Raw genomic sequence first — 21,608 nt, 5'->3', positions numbered from 1 at the left:
TTTATGTATATATATATATATATATATATATATTAATAATATACTTCTATAGCTTTAAAATGACAAGTCATTTTATTCTTGAGATTTTAAAGGTTATATTTAGCTAATATGTCAATTATTTGCTCATGCATACAATGTTCATTTTTGAAAAGTATTAGCACTCACCTACTTTATCCCAAGCATTACATTAACTCTCGAAGTCACAGTCATCTTAAGGCAGCAATCTCCCATTATTTTCTTTGTGTGTTTGTCATTGTTAATATTGGGACTTTTGTTTTAGTATACAAACTTTACAAAAGTAAAATCTTTGGTTTTTTATTTCATGTAGTAAAAACCCAAGTAGTTTTTAAATGATTGAGCATTCATATTTGATTATCTGTTGAGAACTGCATTGCTAAGTACCTATGACTAGATAGTGTACCATAAAGGAGGAACTCATTCTGAGTATCAGTCACTCTGGGAAGAAGCAAGTCTTCACTGAGAAGCCAGGACTGTGAAAATGAGAATGGGCTCCAACTTTTTCTTTGACTGAAATTGGAGAAATTAAAACTGTTCAAAAGAGAACTCTTGGATGTAAACCATGTACAGGAAACACAGGAATTAAGAAAGTATACACTTAAACAGATCTTTTCCCCATAATCTGACAAGGATGGAGCAGGAATATAAGCTCAGATGATACTAAATAATTTTTATATTTCAATTATGTGTCAAGCATTCTTATATTATCTCCATTTTATGATGCAGAAACTGAGGCAAGGATGGGTTAACAACTGGCCCATGATTAAATAGTAAGTTAGATAGGCAAGATTCACACTGAGACAATCAGCCTTAAAGTCTATGGCTTAACTACATAATTATATACTATATATAATTACATACATATAAACTGTGTATTGCAATATAAAAATGCAAAAGACTATCCGACTTGCATTTTGTAGAAAACCTTTTCACTAAAGAAACTTGTCAAGAACACAAATAATGTGTTAAAATTAAATGCCTTTTTGAGTTGCCTTTAGAAAAGATATGCAGACTTCCCAGGTTCCTTTCCTTCCTCTTGGCCTTTCTATGAACTCAGGACACATCCACCAAATTAAGATTTCATGGAATACTTAAAAAACTATTGGGCCAGGGATTTAGTTCAGTGGTGCTACCACCTGCCTCATAATTGCAAGGTTCTGAGTTTGATCCCTGTAACCCCCCCAAAAAAAACTATTTACTTGCTGGACATGGAGGAGGCATATGCCTATAATGCCAGCACTGAGGAGGCTGAAGCAGGAGGATTACCACAAGTTCAAGGCCAGCCTGTATTACATAGTGAGTTCAAGGCCAGCCTGAACTACACAGCAAGGTCCTGTCTCAAAACAAATAATTTACTTAGAGAGATGATAGTTTCTGTTTTTATTTTCATCTTATAATTCATTCTGCATTCTTTAGTTGTTCTGAAGGTCTTTGTTTTGTCAGTTGGTTTGGGGTTTATAATGTTTGTGGGGTTTTGTTATTATTTATTTTGTTGTGAGTGGTGGTATTGGGGACTGAACCCAGGGAACACTGAGCTATACTTGACCCTTTTTATTTTTTAATTTTGTGACAGATATCACTAAGTTGCCCAGACTATCCTTGAATTGATGATCATCGTGCTTCAGTCTCCCAAGTAGCTGGCCTTACAGTATTTCCCATTTGTTTGTTTTTATTTTTTAACTTGTTGAGCTTGATTCTTCCAAGTATGCTTTCTGGTACTAAGAGGGTGTAGAGGAAGAATTGGTGATCTTCTGCACAAAGAGAACTTCATCCTTGCCTCTTATAAACTTTTCTTTCATAGTTTTGCAGCCAACCAACTTCTAACTGTGGAACAGAAGATCAAAAATTTCAGAGTGTGTTTCACATTAAAATTTGAACTTATACAAAAACTTTACCTAATCTGTATGTGTGAAAGAACCTAACCCTATGTAGAAGGATAAACTTTGGAGGCAAGCTGGGTTAGATTGTGTTTTAGCTCTGCCATTAACTAGTATTTAGCCTTGTGTAATTCACTTACCTTTTCAGTTTCTTCATGTATAAAGTGGAAATTATATCTACTTTATAGTTTATAGTTATATAATATATATAAATACCTTACAAATATTGTAATCAGTGAATGAAACTTTTTAAAATTATTTCCAAATAATATTATTACATATAAGGTCATTTTATTAACATTCCTTGCCATTTAATAGGATGTTTCATTTATATAGGATAATTTTTTCCTCTTGACTGTATTATAGGAGAGTACTCTCACATGCTCCTTGAAAGAAATTCCTCTTGCACACAAGTATCAAAATATATCAGTAAATTGCCTCAATTTACATTATTGATGACATTGCATATGGATATTACACTAAACAAAACTAAATTAATTAAACAAAACTTTATTAATTACCCAACCACTACATTTTTACTGGTACTAGATGTGTGAAACATATGGTAATGTACTATTTTTTCTATGTTTAATAATTCTAGATGAATTAGTGAATAAAATGAATATAGGAAATGAGTATAAAATTATCGGAATTCTGGCATGTGTCAAAAGCTCACAAACTACTGTTTGTATAGAAGCAAACAGCATTGTTCTTTGCAATCCAAAAGGTAAGGAAATAGTATATTAATAAACATTTAAATTTTAATCAATTCATTCAGCAACTAAATATTGTTTGTATTGGTGCTGGACACTCTTGTGGGTACTCAGGATACAGGACAGCCAAGTTTCTAATCTATCATATAGTAGGTGGTCAACAAAAATGTAAATAATTAATAAGACCATTTCTGACAAAAAAATGTCATGGAAAAAATAAAACATGGATAATGTTGTACAACTTTGCTGCCTGGCAAGACTCCTGTCTTTGAGTTAAATATTATTTTGAAGCCAGGAATGTGCTTATAGTCCCAGTTACATGGGAGCTGAGACATAAGGATCACTTAAGCCTGGGAGTTTGAGGCCAGCCTCACATGATGAGAACCCTGGCTGTCTAAAAAAACAAATGATAACAATAATAAAAATAAATGTAGATATTATTTTGAATTTTATAATTAACATTTAGAAGAATTTTTCAGGATGCCAAAAGTTAGAGTTTAGTCAGAGGTTTTCTGTAGTAACTTATCTTCTTTTTCTAAAAATGTGGAACCCTTTACAAATTTCCATGTCCTCCTTACACAAGGAACGTGTTGATCTTTTCTGTATTATTTCAATTTCAATATATGTGATACTGAAACAAGCATAGTACCTTTTATTTGCTAGCTAAGGCAGTTCAAAGTAACAGTTGCAGTTTGAGAGAATTTAATAAAATATCACCTTTTCTTCTCAGTTCTTTTTTTAAAGTTTTTATTCTTCATTAGTACATGTATTTGCAGTACATAGTGATTACAATTCTTGTGGGGAGTTAGTACATGTACATAACACTTCTTAATTCCTTTTTTAATCTCATTCCCCTGCCCTCCCTCCTTCCTCCATCTCTTGATCCTCTTCCCATTTGAGAAAGATCTATGTTCCTATTTCCTGTTATCTATGTTTTATTTTTCTCTTAATTTATATTTTGGGGTTTTCATATAGGAGAAATCATGTAATATTAAGCTAATGTGAATGATTGATTTTACTTAACATTATAGTCTCACGGTGCATCCATTTTCCTATAAATGACTCATTTATTTTTCTTTATGGCAGAGAGGTACTCCATTGTGTGTAAATATCACATTTTCTTTGCCCATTCATCTTTTGGTGGACAATAGGCTACTTCCAGGATTTAGCTATTTTTATGAGTTGTACCACTGTAAACATGGGTAGCCATGTACCAGCGTAATATATCTCCTAACTCTTTTGAGAAGATGCCTAAAAGGAGAACAGCTGGATCAAGTGAAATTTTTAGTTTTAGTGTATTGAGGAATCTCCATACTAATTTCCATAGTGGTACTAATGTACATTCCCACCAACACTGTACTCATCTAAGTTCTGAAATAAGAAATTAGACAACAGGTAAAGGTAGGTGGGAGGGGATAAAATATTGCCTTTATTACTAAAAGTTCTCTTTAACAACTCCAATGTAAGTTAGCATTACATAAAAGTAGACTTAACCTACCCTTTTAACTTAGTTCATAAATGTCTAAATAAGGGAAAGCCTGGTTAATTCTTGATTACAGTAGAATTTTTTGTAATTAAAGTGCAAGTGGATTTTAAATATCTCTTCTTCTTCTATATCTTCACTTGTTTATTTGTTTATTCTTATTCCAGTACTAGGGATGGAACTTAAGGGTGCTTTACCACTGAGCTACTCTGCTAGCACTTTTTCACTTTTATTTTGAGACAGAGTCTCACTGAATTACTCAAGCTGGCCTCAAACTTGTGATTCTCCTACCTCATCTACCTCATCCTCCTAAGTGCTGGCACTATAGGCATGTGCCACCAGGCCTAGCCTTTTTTCTGAAAGTGAACAAAAATGTTAACTAAAGAAAGCACTGATGGACCACAGATAGTTTAGTGATCTTTTTATATTTTCCAGAGTTAAGTGTTTCAATATTTATTGATCTAGTAGCAGAACATAACTCAGATCTGCTTTTTTATGTTGACTTCTATATTAAATCAGATTTAACCATTCAAATGTGGTAGAAGCTAAACTAAGGCATATCTCCTTCAGTACATGAACATGGGTGAACAGAGGAAGTCATGATACAATTTATAATTGCAGGCCAAGTGGAAGAAGGAAAGAACTGAGTTATTCATGCATATCTATTTTTCCCAAACTGACTATTGGATAAATCACTTACAATATTAGTCAGCTTTTCATCTCTGTGACCAAACACCTAAGAAAAACAATGTTTTCGCTCACAGTTTCAGAAGTTTCAGTCCATGGTTGACTAGTTCCATTGCTTTTAAGTCTGTAATAAGACAGAAACATCATGCAAAAGTGTGTGGCAAAGGAAAGCTCCTCATCTCATGGCAGCCAGGAAGCAGAGAGAAGGGAAAGAACCAGAAAAGAAGGGGCCTGGGACAAGATATACCCCTTAAAATCATGACTGTGGAGATCTAGTAACTCCAACTGGGCCCTACCTCCTAATAGCCCATTTAGCTCTGAACTCATCACTGGGATAACCCACTGATAAGGTTAGCACCCTCATGATCCATTCACCTCTCTAGGCCCCACCTGAAACATTGCTGCATTGAGGAAAAGTTCTTAATCCAAAACCTTTAGAGGAACCCTTCGTATTTAAACCAGACCACTTCCTTTTCAGGAATTGGAGAAAGTGAGGGAATAGAGAAGATCTGGAATGTTACAGTATCGTAGTACAGTACTGTGATTTCAGAGTAGGAGAATACAAATGATTCCTTTTAAACTATAACATTCCAATACTTCCTGTTCTTCTCACTAGTTCTTACTTAAGGTAATATTATTTCAAACAGAAATATAGGAGCAAATACAATAAGCAATCTTGCTTGCTTATACTGTTTTTAAAAGGAGATTTGCCAGTAGATACCTCAAAGAACTGGGACTAGAGATTCCATTTGACCCCGTCATCACTCTTCTGGGTATCTTTCCAAAAGAATTAAAGGAATCATATCACAGTGATATATGTGCACCTATGTTTATAGCAGTATAGTTTATAATAACTAAAACTTAGAAACATCCCATTTGTCCATCAGTTGGAAACTGGATAAAGAAGATGTGGTTTGTCTATAAAATGGAATATTACGCAGCCATAAAGAATAAGGAATTAGATTCCTTCATAGGAAAATTGATACATTTTGAGGATATGCTCCTAAGTGAAATAAATAAGTCAAACATGTAAATACCAAATAGTTTCTCTGGCGTGAAAAACTGTGATAGTGCATAACATCCTAATGTGATTATTGACAGAGTGAAATAGGAATAAAAGGGCTAAAGGTGTAGGCAAAGTGGGAAGGGTAGGGGAAAGGTAATGAGGGAAAAGAAAAAAATATGAGAAAATGAAAAAATGGAAATAAAGTGTTTGTAAATGGGGAGGGGAGGGGGGTAGAGGGAGGGCAGGGACAAGGGGAAAAAATGAGAACCAAGACCTCTCATGTAAAGGTACAAGATCCCAATGATGAATGTAACTGTGCTGTATACCTAAAATGTACCAATAAACTCAATGAGAAAAAAAATTAAAAAATAAATAAAGGGAGATTCGCCTTCAACCCATAGCCAATCTATGTGGGCATATTGTGACTATTTCCTATTATAACATTCTCTGAGATAGAAATGACAGAGAAGCATGACCTCCAATCATAATTTAATTTTACAAAATTTGAATAGTTTAGCTGTAGAACTATAATTTGATAATATTTTGGATAAGTAGAATCAAATACTTATAATACTATTTTTGTTATTTACTTTCAGTTTCTTCAGGAATTAGTGATAACTTCAATTGTCTCCTCTCCTTGACTTCCAGTTCACGCTGGAAATTTACAGCAATGCTTGCCAATATCTTTGCATCACAGATTGTTCCTCCTGGGTCTTACAATTTGCTCAAGCTCTGTTTGTTGATGAGTCTAGTACAGACAAATGATTCTAAAAAGGAACTAGAAAATTGCCTGGATATTTTAATTATGACAAGTGATACTCTATTTGTAGAAAGGTAAAATATATGCCATGATTTTTTCAAAGTATAAATTGGTCACAGAATTGCAAAACTATGTCCCATTAGTATTATTATAATATGAAGTTTTAGAATTTAATCTGAGAACTGTAAGTATTTAAATCAGTTTTTATCAATGAAGTTCAAAAGTTTTTAGCCATTGAGGAATGGAATATTTGTGTTCAATATTTTGAGAATCTAAGCACTCAAAGTTTCAACCTATTCCCCCACTCTGACCTTTACAGGTACAGTAAATGCATTTTAGGCTTCCCCTAACCCCGTTCCTTAGATAAGGTTCTGTTTTTGTACCTTGTTTTCGTATTTAAGTAGTCTTCCCTCAAGATCCAACGAGGCATTTTTTTCTTTTCCTCATATATATCATCCAATAATAATCATTCACTGCACCCAAACAAGGGTATATAAAGTGCAAAAATTACAGGGGCTTTTTTTGGGAAGGGTATCTACTTAGCATTTGGGGATTTCTCTCTAGCAAGTACACTTTTTAAAGTTACTTAAATGTTCATAAATACAGGAATAAGCTGTCTGTTAACATCTTGTATGTGACTCTAAAGCAAACAAATTTATGGAAAGAATTTAAAATCTTTGAAATTTGCTGAGCATGGTGATGCACACTGGTAATTCCAGCTGAAGCAGGAGAATAGCAGATTTGAGGTCAAGCTAGGGCAATTTAGGGAGACCCCGTCTCAAAAAATGAAAAATAAAAAAGGAATGTAACTCAGTAGCTCATGGATTCAGTCTACACACACACACACACACACACACACACAGAATCCCCCAAAATAAAACAAATATTTCAAATTATAATTAACATAATTGAATATGTGATGTTTTGTTAAAATTAAATTATCACTAGCAATGTAAATAAAGTACTAAATGCTACAGATTACACCATTGTTCTTTTCCATTAAGAAACCTTGAGAGTTTATGTCTTTATAGCCTCACTAACATTGAATGCTATCAAATTTTAAAATTTTGCCTTCTGAGATGGCTGTGGTAGCACACACTGATAAGCTCAGCCCTTGTAAGGCTGAGACAGGAGAAGTTTGAGGCTAGTCTGGGTTACATACTATAAGGACAGCAAAAAATAAATAAAATAAATACATTTAAATTTAAAATTAAAATTTTGCCTTTTAATTGTAATTTGTATTTCTTTAACTGAAAATAATCTTTAGTGTATTTAAGATATTAAGCACTTGTTTTTCTATGAACTTTTTGTTTTTCACCATTGTCCATTTTTCTATTAACTTAATTTTTTATGGATTTGTAATACTTATTGCAAGCTAAGATATTTGTCTCTTTTCCTGTGTCATTCACATTTGTATTTTTCTTGTAGTGTTTGGGGCTGTATGAGAAATTTAGTTTTTTGTTTTTAGGTAAATTTTATATATGCTAAAATAATCATATCTATGGAAACAATGTTTTGAAAAATGCACACACTCCTATAGCCACATCCATAATATTAGGATATTTTCATCCCTCTAGAAATTTTTCATTATTACTTCCACTGAGCTTCTATCTCCACAGGTGACTTCTGTTATCATAGATTAATTTGCTTGTTCTTGAACTATGTATAAATGGAACCATACAGTGTATACTCTTGGATATACTCTCTTATTCAACATAATGTTTTTGGGATTGATCCAGTTTGTGCATCAGTAATCTATTGCTTTTATTGATGAGTAATGTTCCAGTATAGGAATATACCACAAGTTTCCCATTCTCGTAGTAGTGACTATCATGAATAATGCTGCTGAAAACATTTTTTTGTATTTTTGCAGTGCTGTGGATCAAATCTAGGGATTCACACATGCTAGGCATGTTCTTCTATCAATGAACTACATTCCCAGTCCCGCTGTAAATTTTATATATATATATATATATACTGGGAACTGAACCCAGGGCCTTCTCATTAAGTTACATCCTCAGCCCTTTTAAAATTTTGAAACAGGGTCATGTTAGTCACTAAGTTATCCAAGCTGGCTTGAATCGGCAATCTTCTTGCCTTCTTCTCATTGTGCTGGGATTACCGGTGTGTGCCACCGTGGCTAGTTAATTGGGTTGTTCTAGATGCATGTCCTTTGTCATATATATTTAGTATGAAATTTTTCTCCTGTTCTAAAGCTTATTTTTTAAGAATTTTCTTGAAGGTTTCTTTGATCAGCAGATTTTTTCATTTTAATGTAAGTTCAGATTATTATTTTCTTTTATATTTCATGTTTTCTGGGTTCTAAGAAATCTTTACCTGTCTTAGGATCAGAGAGGTGTTTTGTTTCATCCAGAAAAATTTTACTAGGTTTTGCTTTTGTATTGGTCTTTTACCTAAAGTTAACATTTGTATGTGGTTCAGGGTAGGAATTAAGGTTTGTCCTATGCATTTATCCAGTTTCTCCATGCCATTTGTTTGTAAGACTTTCTTTTACCCATTTAATTGTTTTGGGACCATTGTTGGAAATTAATCGAATCAGGGCCAGGGATGTAGCTCAGTGGCACAGTGCCTGCCTGGCAAGCGTGAGGTCCTTAGTTCAATCCCTGGTACCAAAAAAAAAGAAAAAAATAATAATTGAACTGGGTAAAAATGATATAAAGTTGAACTGTGCATAAATCTATTTGACATATATTTTCTGTTACATTGATCTATTTGTCTAAATTTAAGTACATATCACACTGTATTAGATTATTGTAGCTCTATAATCAGTCCTGAAATGAGATGATACAACTTTATTCTTTAAAATTAAAAAAAACTGTTTTAGATCCTTTGCATTTTTGTTTAACATTTAGAGTCTATATATTAACATCAGAATCCCTAAGTGAAGAAGGTGGAGGAGAATTGGCTGCTTTCAAATTTGATTGCTACTTCATTTAACTTATAAATCAATTTTGGGGAATAATTGACATTTTAACAATATTACGTATTGCAACCCATAAATATAGCATGGTTTTCTTTTTAGGTCTTTATTTCTCTCAGTAATATTTTGTATAGGTCCCACATATATTTTAAATTGGCTCCTAAACACTTGATTTTTGATGCTATTAAAAATGGTAGTTTTCTTAATTTCATTTTCAGTTGTTTGCTATGAATACAACCTTTTTTAATGACCAAATTCTATTCCCAAGATTAGTTCACTAAATGGATTGGTCACTAAATGAGGAATTGTATGTACTGTAGTATGTACTTTAAAGTATTCAGAACAAAGAAATGGTCAAAGGAAACTCCAACTTGATGACTGCTTTTATTTGCATAACTCTTACATTCAATACTATAATGTATAACAAACATAAAACTACAGTTCTGTACTGTACAGTATAATCAGCAAAAATTACAGCACTTTATAAATAAGGTATAAAAAAACATAACATTGAGATTTTAAAACAAGATGTACAGAATTGTTAAAAAAAAAAAAAGACTGGTCATAAGTCTGAGCTCTGAGTTGCAAGCCCGACGAACAGCTGGTAAACAGGTAGGTTGTTAAGCAAGAAATATCTGTATATAGAAATAAAATTGATTTTTGCATTTTTCAATTATCTTCTGTGACTTTGTATCAGTAGTTTTAGAAATCCCTCATCTGATTCCATTGGGTAGCCAAGTTTGAGTTCCTTTGTTTCATATTTTAGGCTGTGTCAGCCTAGTTGCATATTAGAAGTACTTGAGAGAATTAAAAAAAAATAAAATAGCTGGGTATGGGGCACACGTCTGTAGGTCCAACTACTCAGGAAACTGAGGCAATAAAGAATAACCTGAGTTCAGGAGTTCAAGAACAACCTAGCCCATATAGTGAGAACCTATCTATATTTTTAATTAAAATATTAAAATGTCTTTAACTGTTTACCAACTCCAGTTTCTAATGTAAGTAGTTTGGGGTAGAATTTGGCATTAAAATTTGTTTAAAGATCCTCAGGTGATTTTAATGTGGTCTGGCTGAGAACCACTGCTTTATAGGCTTGGAAGTTTCTTTCTAAATTTCACTGCTTCATATTTTTATTTATTAGTATGTTTGTGATGCACAATGAAAATGTTCATCATAGAAAATTGATCATAAATGGATCACATCTTAATCTGTTTTTACTTTTGCTTCCTCGTTTTATATATCTTCAAACTCCTGTCTGAAGATGTATTTTATAGTATTTGACTATCCACATCTAAGGTATACTACCTCAGCCTCTTTTGCATTGCATGTCTGTAGCTGCTCATCATAGTTGGCTTGTATCAGCAACCTGATTTCTGTGGCAACCATTTTAAAGCTAAGCTGAAATAATTATGTTCCTTTCTCAGAATCTAAAGTGAAGAGAATGTGGCAATTAGCAAAGAAGTTAGAAACTAGGACAGTATATCAAGAGTTGCTATGATACAGAAGCAGCAAAAATAGTCATGATGGGACATTAGCAAAGCTAATGTAAAATTTTGAATATGCAAAAGAAAGAAATCCATAAAAAAAAAATAGCCCAGTAGCTTTCTCTGACTCCTTTCCAAGAAGAAATAATACTTCCTTATGGGTATTTTCAATATATTACTTATTACTTATCACATTAAATGTTAATTTTTTGTGTCTCTCTTCCTAGGCAATGAGCTGTCCAAGTTAAGGACCAAGTTTCCTGTCTGTTTTTAATGTAGCACATATATCATGGCTGCTCACTAGACACTGAATCAAATTTAATTGCGTAGGGCTGGGGATTTAGCTCAGTGGTTCTGCCACTTGCCTCACAAGTGCAAAGTCCCAAGTTTCATTCCCATACCAAAAAGAAAAAAAAAAGAATTTAATTGTGCAGCTGTTAACACATATGACTTTTGAAAGTCAAATACTAAATAGCAGTAACGACTACTTTTTTTTTCCCCTAGACTTTTGAATTTTAGCATAAGCCTTGTTTCCCGTGGTATACATCATCCAGTCTCTACTGAGATTTTTCCTAATCTATCCAGAAATAAATATGGAACTGGAGCAGTTAGCATTCAAGCTGGCAGTGCTTTGCTAGCTAAAGGTGGTATCTGCTTTATAGGAGACTTGTGTTCACACAAAAAAGATAAACTTGAACAACTTCAATCAGGTAAACAATATTTTTAAAGTAATTGTTACCTTTTTTAACCTAGTCTTATCAATGCCAATGAATTACTTAACAGTTAAGATAATAGTGCACATGTTTTAGGAGTTGAGAATATATATTAAATGTCATTTCTCATTTTAGTTTCATAAGTAAAAACAAGAATTTAATGTGTAAATGCAGTTTAACCTTTGCTTTGAGTTGTGCTAACATAGGACTTTACACTGAGACAGACCTTCTTCTTGTCTTACTGCATTAGCTAAGACTTTCAGTTCAGTGTTGAAAAGTGGTGGTAATAGGTTATATTCTTGCCTTGCTTCTGATCTTACTGGGGAAGCTTCAAGGTTCTCATCAAGTAAGATGTTAGCTCTATGCTTTTTGTAGGTTTTTTTGTTTTGTTTTGTTTTTGTTTGTGTTTTTTGTGGTACCAGCAGTCAAACTACTCAGGACCTTGTGCTTATGAGGCAGGCATGGTGACACTGAGCTAAACCCCTATTGTTTTTTGTGCAGTCAAACTACTCAGGACCTTGTGCTTATGAGGCAGGCATGGTGACACTGAGCTAAACCCCTGGCCTTTTTGCTGACAGCTTTTGTCATGAATGAGTGCTGGATTTTGTCAAGTGCTTTTGTGTAACTATTAATCTGATCATGTGATTATTCCCCTTTAATTTACTAATGTGATAGCTTATATTAATTGATTTTGAGTGTTGAGCCAGGCTTGCATACATAATGGATAAATTCCATTTGGTTGTGGTATATGAATATTTTTATACATTGTTAGATTTGATTTATTATTCTGTTGAGGGTTTTGACATCTACGTTCATGAGAGATGCTGGTCTGTAGTTTGTTTCTGTTTTATCTTGTTTTGTTTTTCTTATAGTATCTTTGTCTGGTTTTGGTATTAGGGTAATGGTGGGTAAGCCAGATTTTTAAAAAGGATATGGACCTCTATGAATTGGCCAAATAGAAATCAGGGCTTTGAATCTTGGCATACTAGCATAAATGAACAAGAATGCTCAGGGCATATAGTATATTAATTCACCTAACAGTGTTGAAACAGATATACACTAATGTGGTCAACTGATTTATTTTATTTTACTTTACCTTTTGGCAGTGCCAGGGATTTAACCCAGGGCCTTGATCATGCAAGACAAGTGCTCTGGTGCTGCATTACATACCAAGCCCTGGTAACTGATTTTTTACCATGCCACCAAAGAAAGATGATGGTGGAACATCCATGCACCATGGTACCTTAGTTCATAAACTTAATTCTTTTCATGATTCCGGTCACAAACCAAATTGGATGAGAACTGAATCAAATTCAATTATTAGATTCAATGTTGATCTTATGGGGAAATTTGATTTGTTCTCATCAAATTCAGTTTGGAACCATAATTGTGGAAATAATTAAGTTTATGAACCAAGGTGCCATTGTATATGGAAAAAAATAATCTCAGCTCAAACCACAATTATGGATAATAATTTAAGATGGATCATAAAGCTAAATGTAAAAAATGAAAACTATAAAGTTACTAGAAGAAAATATAAAATATCTGCATGACCAAAAAGTGGGAAATATGTTTTTCTGCAGGACTCAGCACTAAACATTAAAGAAAATAATTGATAAATTTGGCTTCCTCAAAACTAAAAAGTTATATACATTAAAAGTCCTCAAAACATATGAATAATGGATAGAGACAAGATGGCAGAGCAGTGAGTGCCAGCAGCTTGGCTTCTGCAGGATAGAGTGTCTGGAGTCTGGTAGACAGTGGCTTGGAGAGGAACCGAAGTGATGGGTGGGTAAATGGAAACCACAGGGGAACTAACCAAGGAGAAGAATATAGGATTAAGTGATACAAAAGAGGTAGCCCACACCACGGAGGAGAAACCCCCGCACTGCCTCCAGCTGCTGGTTGGCTGCCAGCCAGGAGGCAAAGTAAATGTAATAATTTCTCTGCTCATGGAGAACTGCGTCCGGACCTGGAGAATTGGATGCAGTTGGAAACAAGAAGAAGAACGCTGCTTCCTGAGTGGCTCTCCAGAGTCAATAGTTGGTGAGTGACTGCTGTACAAGCGCCTGAGGACACAGTCATGCAGAGCAAGAGCATGGGGATGCCATTATGGGAAAGGGTTGGATGTTTGAACCACAGTCCCAGAACAACCCCTTGGCTGCTTCACACTGCCAAGTTCCCAGAGTAGATCAGGGAAGAATGGTGATAGCAGACTGCTGGAAGTTGGAGAGCAAATCAGGAGAATTTCCACTGAAGAGGCAGGGACCCATGATCACAGACTCAGTTCCTGGAGTCAGATGCCAGTTTCATCCTGAGTTACACAGGATTGGAGGCTCACATTGGACCTATATTCCCACTGCTAAAGAGAGGCCCAAAATAGGGCCTTATGGTATGTTATTTTTCAACTAACCCTGATAGATTTCACTGTAGCAGATTAGCCTATTACTATTGTGGTTGAACTGATTGCATAGGAATAATCCTAATTCAGTGAATTTAGTGCCAGTGAACTTGTCTGTCGAATCCACTATCACATTCAGGAAGAGGAGCTCCTAGCCCAAGAATTCGGACTGGGTTAAACTCTGCAAGAATGCCTGAAACCTGGCAGAAAGATGTCCTGAGTCAATGTCAGTATTATGATAGAGGGATCAGAGGAATAATTGGGGTATAAACACTCAGACTCTCTGGCAAAGAAGCTACTTGGGAATGATACATGCAGAATCTCACTGGAATATCTAATCTGTTCCCATCAGACATCTTATTGATTTTAAGTTTTGTATGTTTCTTGAGCTATTTAGCAACATAGGATTTTGTTATGTTCTTTTATGGTTTTATGTATATTAGATTGTTACTGTTATATATTTGTTCTCTTGATGGCTCTGATTTAATAGGTATCTAGGTTCTCTTCCTTATCTCAGCTCTTCATCTAGTGTCTGCATCTCAAACTTCTGAGACAATATTATTAACATATATCTTTATTCTTTTTCCAAACACATAAACTCCTCCTCCCAAGTTTTAAAGTTCACCAGACTTTTAAAAAAAAAAGTTCACTAACTTATCCCCCTCATACACACTCCTGTCTTCAAGGAAGTATCATTCCTGGCTTCTCCCCATCCTAAGGTATTTTGGCTCTTCCATGTCTTGCTTAGCTTATTGTCTTCTCTATCCACAAGTTCTGATAATTATATAGCTTTCCTCAATCACAAAGTGAACCCCCTTTCTCCTATATCTTACCACTTCCCCCCATAAATATCCTCTTAAAACTCTCAATACTAGACCTTAAACTCAACTAAAAGTACTCCAATAAAAATCAGACCCCCATCAATCTTTTCTTCTAATCTAGGGAACTGCTAGATTCCCTTTAAACCTCCCACTTAGTGCCTAACACTACTCTTCCAGATACCCACCATTCTCTCCACCCCACCTCACCTACCTCACAGCAGAACACAAATAATAAAGTCATAATGTGTATAGAGAATAGACAAAATGTGGGAAAAGTAACTGCTAGAACTATCATATAGAAATGTTGTGAGATTGAATCTGTGAATGCCATTATAAATAGAAGCAATTCTTCTGCCAAAACATAGAGACAGATTCAAAAATCACTTAAATAACAGGAGTAAATACTAGCACTGGACATACAAAGCCGAAAATAATACACAAGGAAGCAGGATACTACTAAAAAGCTCGGTACTAGCCACAAACTGATAAAAAGGAGGGAGTCACATATAATTTTAAAATAGAAAGAAGCAGGATATTTTACACAGATACAGGTAGCATAATTTACAAATTTAGAGAAAACAATCCTAAGTTCATACAAAACCAGCAGAGACCCATAATAGCAAAAGCAGTTTTGGGCAACAAGAGCAAAGCAGGATGCATTATAATACCTCACTTCAAGCTATACTAAAAAGCAATAGTGTTAAAAAAATTACACAGTACTGAAACAAAAATAGACACATGGAGCAATGGAACAGAAATGAGGATACAAAAACCTCCTCAGAAATATTTAATTATTTGATCTTTGCCAAAGGGTCCAAAAGCCCATGTTGAAGGAAACATGCTTATTCAACAAGTGATGTTGGAAAAACTAGTTTTCAGAAGAATGAAACTGGACCCTTATCTCTTGCCATATACTAAATTTAAATAAAAATTGATCAAAATCTAAACATTAAAACAGAAACATTAAACCTTCTGAGAGATAAAATAGGTAAAACACTTGAAGACACAGCTATAGGAAAGGATTTTCTAAACATACCTCAATTGCACAAGAAATAGCAAGAATCAAAATGAGATTATATCAGACTAAAAAGCTTCTATACAGCAAAAGAATCAATAAATAGAGTGAAAAGACAACCTACAAAATGGGAAACATTTTTTGCCAGCTACTCCTCAGACAAATGACTAACATTTAGAATATACAAAAAACTGAAAAAAAGTTAAACCACCTAAAATTGAAGACCCAGTCAAGAAATGGGCAAGAGAAACTGACAATGTGAAATAGGAAGAAACGGGATAATGGTGTAGGGGAAGTGGGAAGTGTAGGGGAATTGGGAAGGGTAGGGGAAAGGAAATAAGTGACAAGAAAAAATGTGAGAAAAGGAGAGAATGGAAACAAAGACTTTATAAATGAGGGAGGGCAGGGACAAGGGAAAAAAATGAGAACAAAGACCTGTCACTGTAAGAGTACAAAATCCCAAAGATAAATGTAACTGTACTGTATACCTAAAGTGTACCAATAAACTCAATGAAAAAAAGAAAAAGAAATGGTCAAGAGAAATGAACAGAGATTTCACAGAAGAAGAAATACAAATAGTCAACAAATATATGAAAAAATGTCCAACATCTCTGGCCATTAGAAAAATACAAATTAAAATAATGCTAAGACTCTATGTTTCTCCAAGAAGAATGGCAATCATTAGGAAATCAAACAATAACAAATACTGGGTAAAAAGGAACCCTAATGCATTTTTTATGGGAATGCAAACTAGTACAACCATGGAAATCAGTAAGGGGATTTCTCAAAAACTAAAATAATGCTAAGACTCTATGTTTCTCCAAGAAGAATGGCAATCACTAGGAAATCAAACAATAACAAATACTGGCATGACTGTGGTAAAAAGGAACCCTGATGCATTTTTTATGGGAATGCAAACTAGTACAACCATGGAAATCAGTAAGGGGATTTCTCAAAAGAACTGAAATTAGAAATTCCATATGACCCAGCTAGCCTCTTCCTAGCTATCTTCCCCAGAGAGCTTAAGTCATCATACTGCAGCAATACATGCATACCAATGTTCACAGCAGTGTAATTTGTAATAGCTAAATCTTGGATTTATTATTTTAAGCATTTAAAAATAGACAATTCAGTGGAACTAAGTGCATTCACAATATTGATTTCCTTTCACCACTGTCCATTTCCATAACTGTTTCATCATCATCTATATTCATTAAACACTAACCCCCTAGTTTCCCCACCCATTAGTCCCTGGTAACCTCCAGTGTACTTTCTGTCTCTGTGGACTTGCCTGTTAATACGATTTCATTTCTTTCTATGGTTGAATAATATTATACCATAAATATCACTTCTAAAAATCCATTCTCCTGTTGATAGATATTTGGATTGTTTCCCCCTTTTGGTTTTTGTGAATAATGCTGCTATGCACATTGATGTAAATATATTTGTTTGAGTCCTTATTTTCAACTCTTTTGAATATAACTTAGGAGTGGAATTGCTGGATCCTATGGTACTTCAGTGTTTAACTTCTCTTTCATGTGTTTTTGTGGTGTTGGAGACTGAACCCAGGGCTCTGCACTTAGCTGTATCTACAGCACTTTATTTTTAATTTTGAGTCAGGGTCTCATAAGTTGCTGAGTTGCCCAGGCCAGACTCAAACATGTGATCCTCTTCCCTCAGCCTCCCATAGTATTGGGATCATAGGCATTCACCGTGGTGCCTAGCTTCAATATTTAACTTTTTGAGGAATTGGCAAACTGTTTCCCACAGGAATCACACCATTATATATTCCCACTAGTAATTTGTGAGGGGTACAATTTCTTCCTTATCACCCTGTTACATTTTATGCCTAATGAAATATTTTTAAATAAAAAAGCTTTGTATATTAGTACTTTAACAGCAATATTGTTGCTGCTTTTAAACAAGAGGCCCAAATTTTTGTTATACAGTGGGCCCCACAAATTATGTAATTTGTCCTGCCTACTGGGATGGTAAAAATTAAAAAAGACTGACAACAAAGACTATTATTAAAGATCTGGAATATCTGGATACTCATATATTGTTGGTAGGAGTAACAAGTGGTACAGCCACTTTGAAAACTGCTGTGGAAATTTCTATAAAGTTAAATATATATTTATCATATGACCTAAGAGAAAGATAAACATGGACACAAAAAACAGTTGTTATGAATTTTAAAAGATTAACTTGAAAACTGAATCCTAGGAATAGAGTTAAATCCATAGATTGGATGGTTATAAAGGGTGAAGGAAGGATAGAAAACAGAAAATAGCATTTTTCTATTTTGGTGATTTTGTTTGTTTTGGTTTTTGTTTAAGTAGTGGATGGTATGCCACCAGTTGTAAATAATGAAAACAAAGCCATGGGGGAGAGGAGAATTAAATTATGGTTTTTGTTTTTAACATGCTGATTTTGAAAATATATTAATCCCAGTCATTTTAGTTCATATTCTTTCTTTTACCCACACATTCACAAATGTATGATCTACTTTCTATCACTTTTTTCCATGTTAAAGGACATTCATTAATTTCAGCTTCCCTTGAAAGCCTGTAATATATGCTCAATCTATTAACATTCTGCTTATTCCACCCAGGTACCCAACCATAATTCTACCTATATGCTTTGGGTTGGTAGTTTTCATCAATCACAGGACGTTATAGCACTAAGGTTTTTTTTTTTTTGGCTTTTTTTTAATGTCAGGTGCTCTAATTTAGCAGAATCTCTTAAAACAATCAAATTTAACTGTGTTTTCATTCTAAAATTTAAACAGTAAAATTGTATATAATGTTTTTTATTAATTTACAGACAAATAGGCCAAAATTAATTTAAATAATAAATGGATAATGTCTTTTGACTTAGTTCTTGAGAGCAGAAGCATTACAGTATACATCCCAGGAAAGAAGTTTGGGGATGATATAGATCAACAAATGACTTTTCCAGTTCAGTGCAGTTTTTGGTCTTTTGTTGATATGGATTCATCTTCAAGGAGAAATGCACAGAAAACCAATACTCTAATTGGTCAGATGGTAAAGTACATGTTTATGTTCTCACTAGAACAGTGTTCAGGGAGCTTAGTTACAATTTGTAATATGTCTTTAATTTTTTGTTACTAACCCATTTCCATATTAGGTACTACAACTAAATAATGACTCAGTTGTTTAGATTTAATTGAGTGTGTGTGGTGCTAGGGTCAGACCCAGGGCCTTGAGCATGATAGGCAAGTTCTCTACCACTGAGTTACATCCCTAAAGTTTTTAATGTTTTTAGTTATGCAAATAATATGTCTACTCAGTAGAAATTCTATTTGAATCAGTAGTTAGAAGTCTTTAATAAGTAATGTGTAAAAAAAATTCAGTGAGAACTTTTTTAAAAAAATTGCTGTCCACAAGTTCCCAGGTCATTGAAAATTTGCTTTAAATTTTAACATAATAAAAGGTTGATACTTCTCAAGCTTTACTCATGCAGTATGGTTAATAAGTGATTAAGTTACATATCATTATTAATTCTTAATTAAATTTTCTAAATTGTTCAAGGCTTATTATATGCCTGTTACATTTTGGTTTGATGTAGGATTGCAGTTTGATTCCAGCTAATTTTGTGGAAGCATTTGGATTATTGATAAATTGCAATGAATCGTCTCCTTGCCACCCACTTCTTCCAACTGTGCAACATACCTTAAAGAAAGCCACTGATCCCAAAGGGCCACTTCATTTAGCTTCTAAACAGTTCACAACAGAAGATTTTGAAAAGGTAAAGATAGATAAAATGATTATTCAGAATTCCCATGTTACTGTTTCTCAATTTAAGCAGAAATGTCTTTGAGTATTCGATTTTCTTAATTTAGGATTCTTTTATTCCTACCTTCCAGATTTTAAACATTTAAGGACATTGTATAAAAATTACTTGGGATTGTAATTTAACAACTGTGTAAGAAAAATGGATATTAAAATGCTGACTTTATTCTTTGTATCACTGCCAAATCACCATAGCATAAAGAATCTCAATGAAAAAAAATCAAAATAAAATATTTTATAGAAAATTACAGGTTGTATAAATATAAAATTGTGTAAATTTTACAAATGATTCAAAGGGATTTCCCATATGAATGCCACCTCTCTTAGTTACTTTTCTCATTGCTGAGACAAAACATACTTGACAACCAAAGTTTAAAAAGGTGAGGTTTATTTTGGCTCACAGTTTGTAGAGGTTTCAGTCCATAATCAGCTGGCTGCAAGACAAGGTGCCATGGCAAAGGGGCATTGCATAGGAGAAACAGTCCATGACAAAGCAGAGCAGGCAGACATCTGCAAAGCAGCAAAGTGATAGCAGCAGCCCCCTTTCTATATTTCTATATTCTATCCAAGCTCCTCACATTTAAAGTGGGGGCACCCTTAATCCCAGCATCACATCCTTAATCTCAGCATCACATACCCTAGATCCAGCCACCTCCAAAAAAAGCCACACCTATGACACACAAGCTACAACTCCAACAGAGTTCTGACTTCTGGCAGTACATGACTCACTAGCCCACAATGTTCTGACATTATGAAGACATGCATGGCATGTTCAGAGAAACTGAGAGCAGAAAATATAAATTTAGTAGTGATTGTCTTAGCTATTAAAGTCATGCTTTTATTTATAACTAAAACCCTTTAACTGTTCAGAAATTTATCCATAATGAAAAATCTTTGCAGGATACATTAAGATGTAGGGGATAATTTGAAGTGACAGCCCATAGCTATTGAAAAGTTTTTACTTCATACTTGCCTTCCTTGTAACCATACTGCATGAGAGGTGAAGTGGACTTAAAAGTGAATAGGAAGCATTGTAGAATAGAAAAACAAGGGCTAGGGATTTGGCTTAGTGGTTCTGGTGCCTGCCTTTCAAGCACACAGACCCAAGTTCAATCCCCAGTACAAAAAAAAAAAAAAAAAAGGAATTGAAAAACAATATTTATGTTACAGTAAGTTTTGTTTTTCTTAGTAAATAAGAATAGTTCATCTCTAGGATACTAAATATGGACAGAGTAATAACCCGCAGGCATTTATGTCCATTTTTTTCCTGGAAAACAAAAAAACCCTACGTATTTATTGATCTGGTATTTACTGAGATAGATAGATAGATAGATAGATAGATAGATAGATAGATAGATAGATAGATTTCTGTCCTCTTATATTCACCTAGAAATAGAAAGTTTCTTCTTTAAATGGTTTATCACTTAACTGAAATAAAAACAAGTATATAAGTAACTTTGCAAAACGTTACATACTGAGGCAGGAGGAACAAATATTTGAGTCCAGCCTGGGCAATTTAGCGGCTTAGCAAGACCCAGTCTCAAGATAAAAAAGAAATAAAAGGGCTTCAGATATAGTTCAGTGAGAAGAATCGTGTGTGCATTCTCCAGTACATAGGGCTGGAGATTTTGTGCTGGCGCCTGCCTGGCAAGCGCCAGATACTAAGTTCGATCCCCAGTACTGAAAAAATAATCTCCAGTACAGGGAAAAAAACATAGACAGATATAGATCATCAAAAAATGTATTCACTTATGTGCAGAGTCTTCCAAAAAATGTATATACATACACCTCAGGAAAAGAAGAACTTTTATAAATTTTTAATACTAAATTTATTGAGATATCATGAGATTAATACAAGGTACCTTTCACCTTTACAA

General features: G+C 34.1%; 1 protein-coding gene and 1 non-coding gene across 2 annotated transcripts in view; one reads left to right on the top strand and one right to left on the bottom strand.

Moving 5' to 3' along the window:
• The window catches only part of Mcmdc2 (minichromosome maintenance domain containing 2), a 42,752-nt gene that overhangs the window by 13,079 nt on the left and 8,065 nt on the right, over window positions 1–21,608 (top strand). Inside the window, exons 8-12 of the mRNA XM_010611463.2 lie at window positions 2,497–2,622; window positions 6,381–6,618; window positions 11,474–11,679; window positions 18,797–18,963; window positions 19,508–19,687. Coding sequence (XP_010609765.1) covers window positions 2,497–2,622; window positions 6,381–6,618; window positions 11,474–11,679; window positions 18,797–18,963; window positions 19,508–19,687 — 917 coding nt within the window. The remainder of the gene's footprint in view (window positions 1–2,496; window positions 2,623–6,380; window positions 6,619–11,473; window positions 11,680–18,796; window positions 18,964–19,507; window positions 19,688–21,608) is intronic.
• LOC117285047 lies at window positions 3,146–3,248 on the bottom strand. The gene has a single exon (XR_004516061.1). It is a non-coding gene; the product is annotated as a U6 spliceosomal RNA (small nuclear RNA).

The sequence above is a fragment of the Fukomys damarensis genome, unplaced genomic scaffold (genome assembly GCF_012274545.1).
Source record: "Fukomys damarensis isolate Sample0158 unplaced genomic scaffold, DMR_v1.0_HiC HiC_scaffold_5, whole genome shotgun sequence".
In the NCBI taxonomy this organism is placed as follows: domain Eukaryota; kingdom Metazoa; phylum Chordata; class Mammalia; order Rodentia; family Bathyergidae; genus Fukomys; species Fukomys damarensis.
Note: the sequence above shows the minus strand (reverse complement) of the source record. Positions and strands in the feature narration are given on the sequence as shown.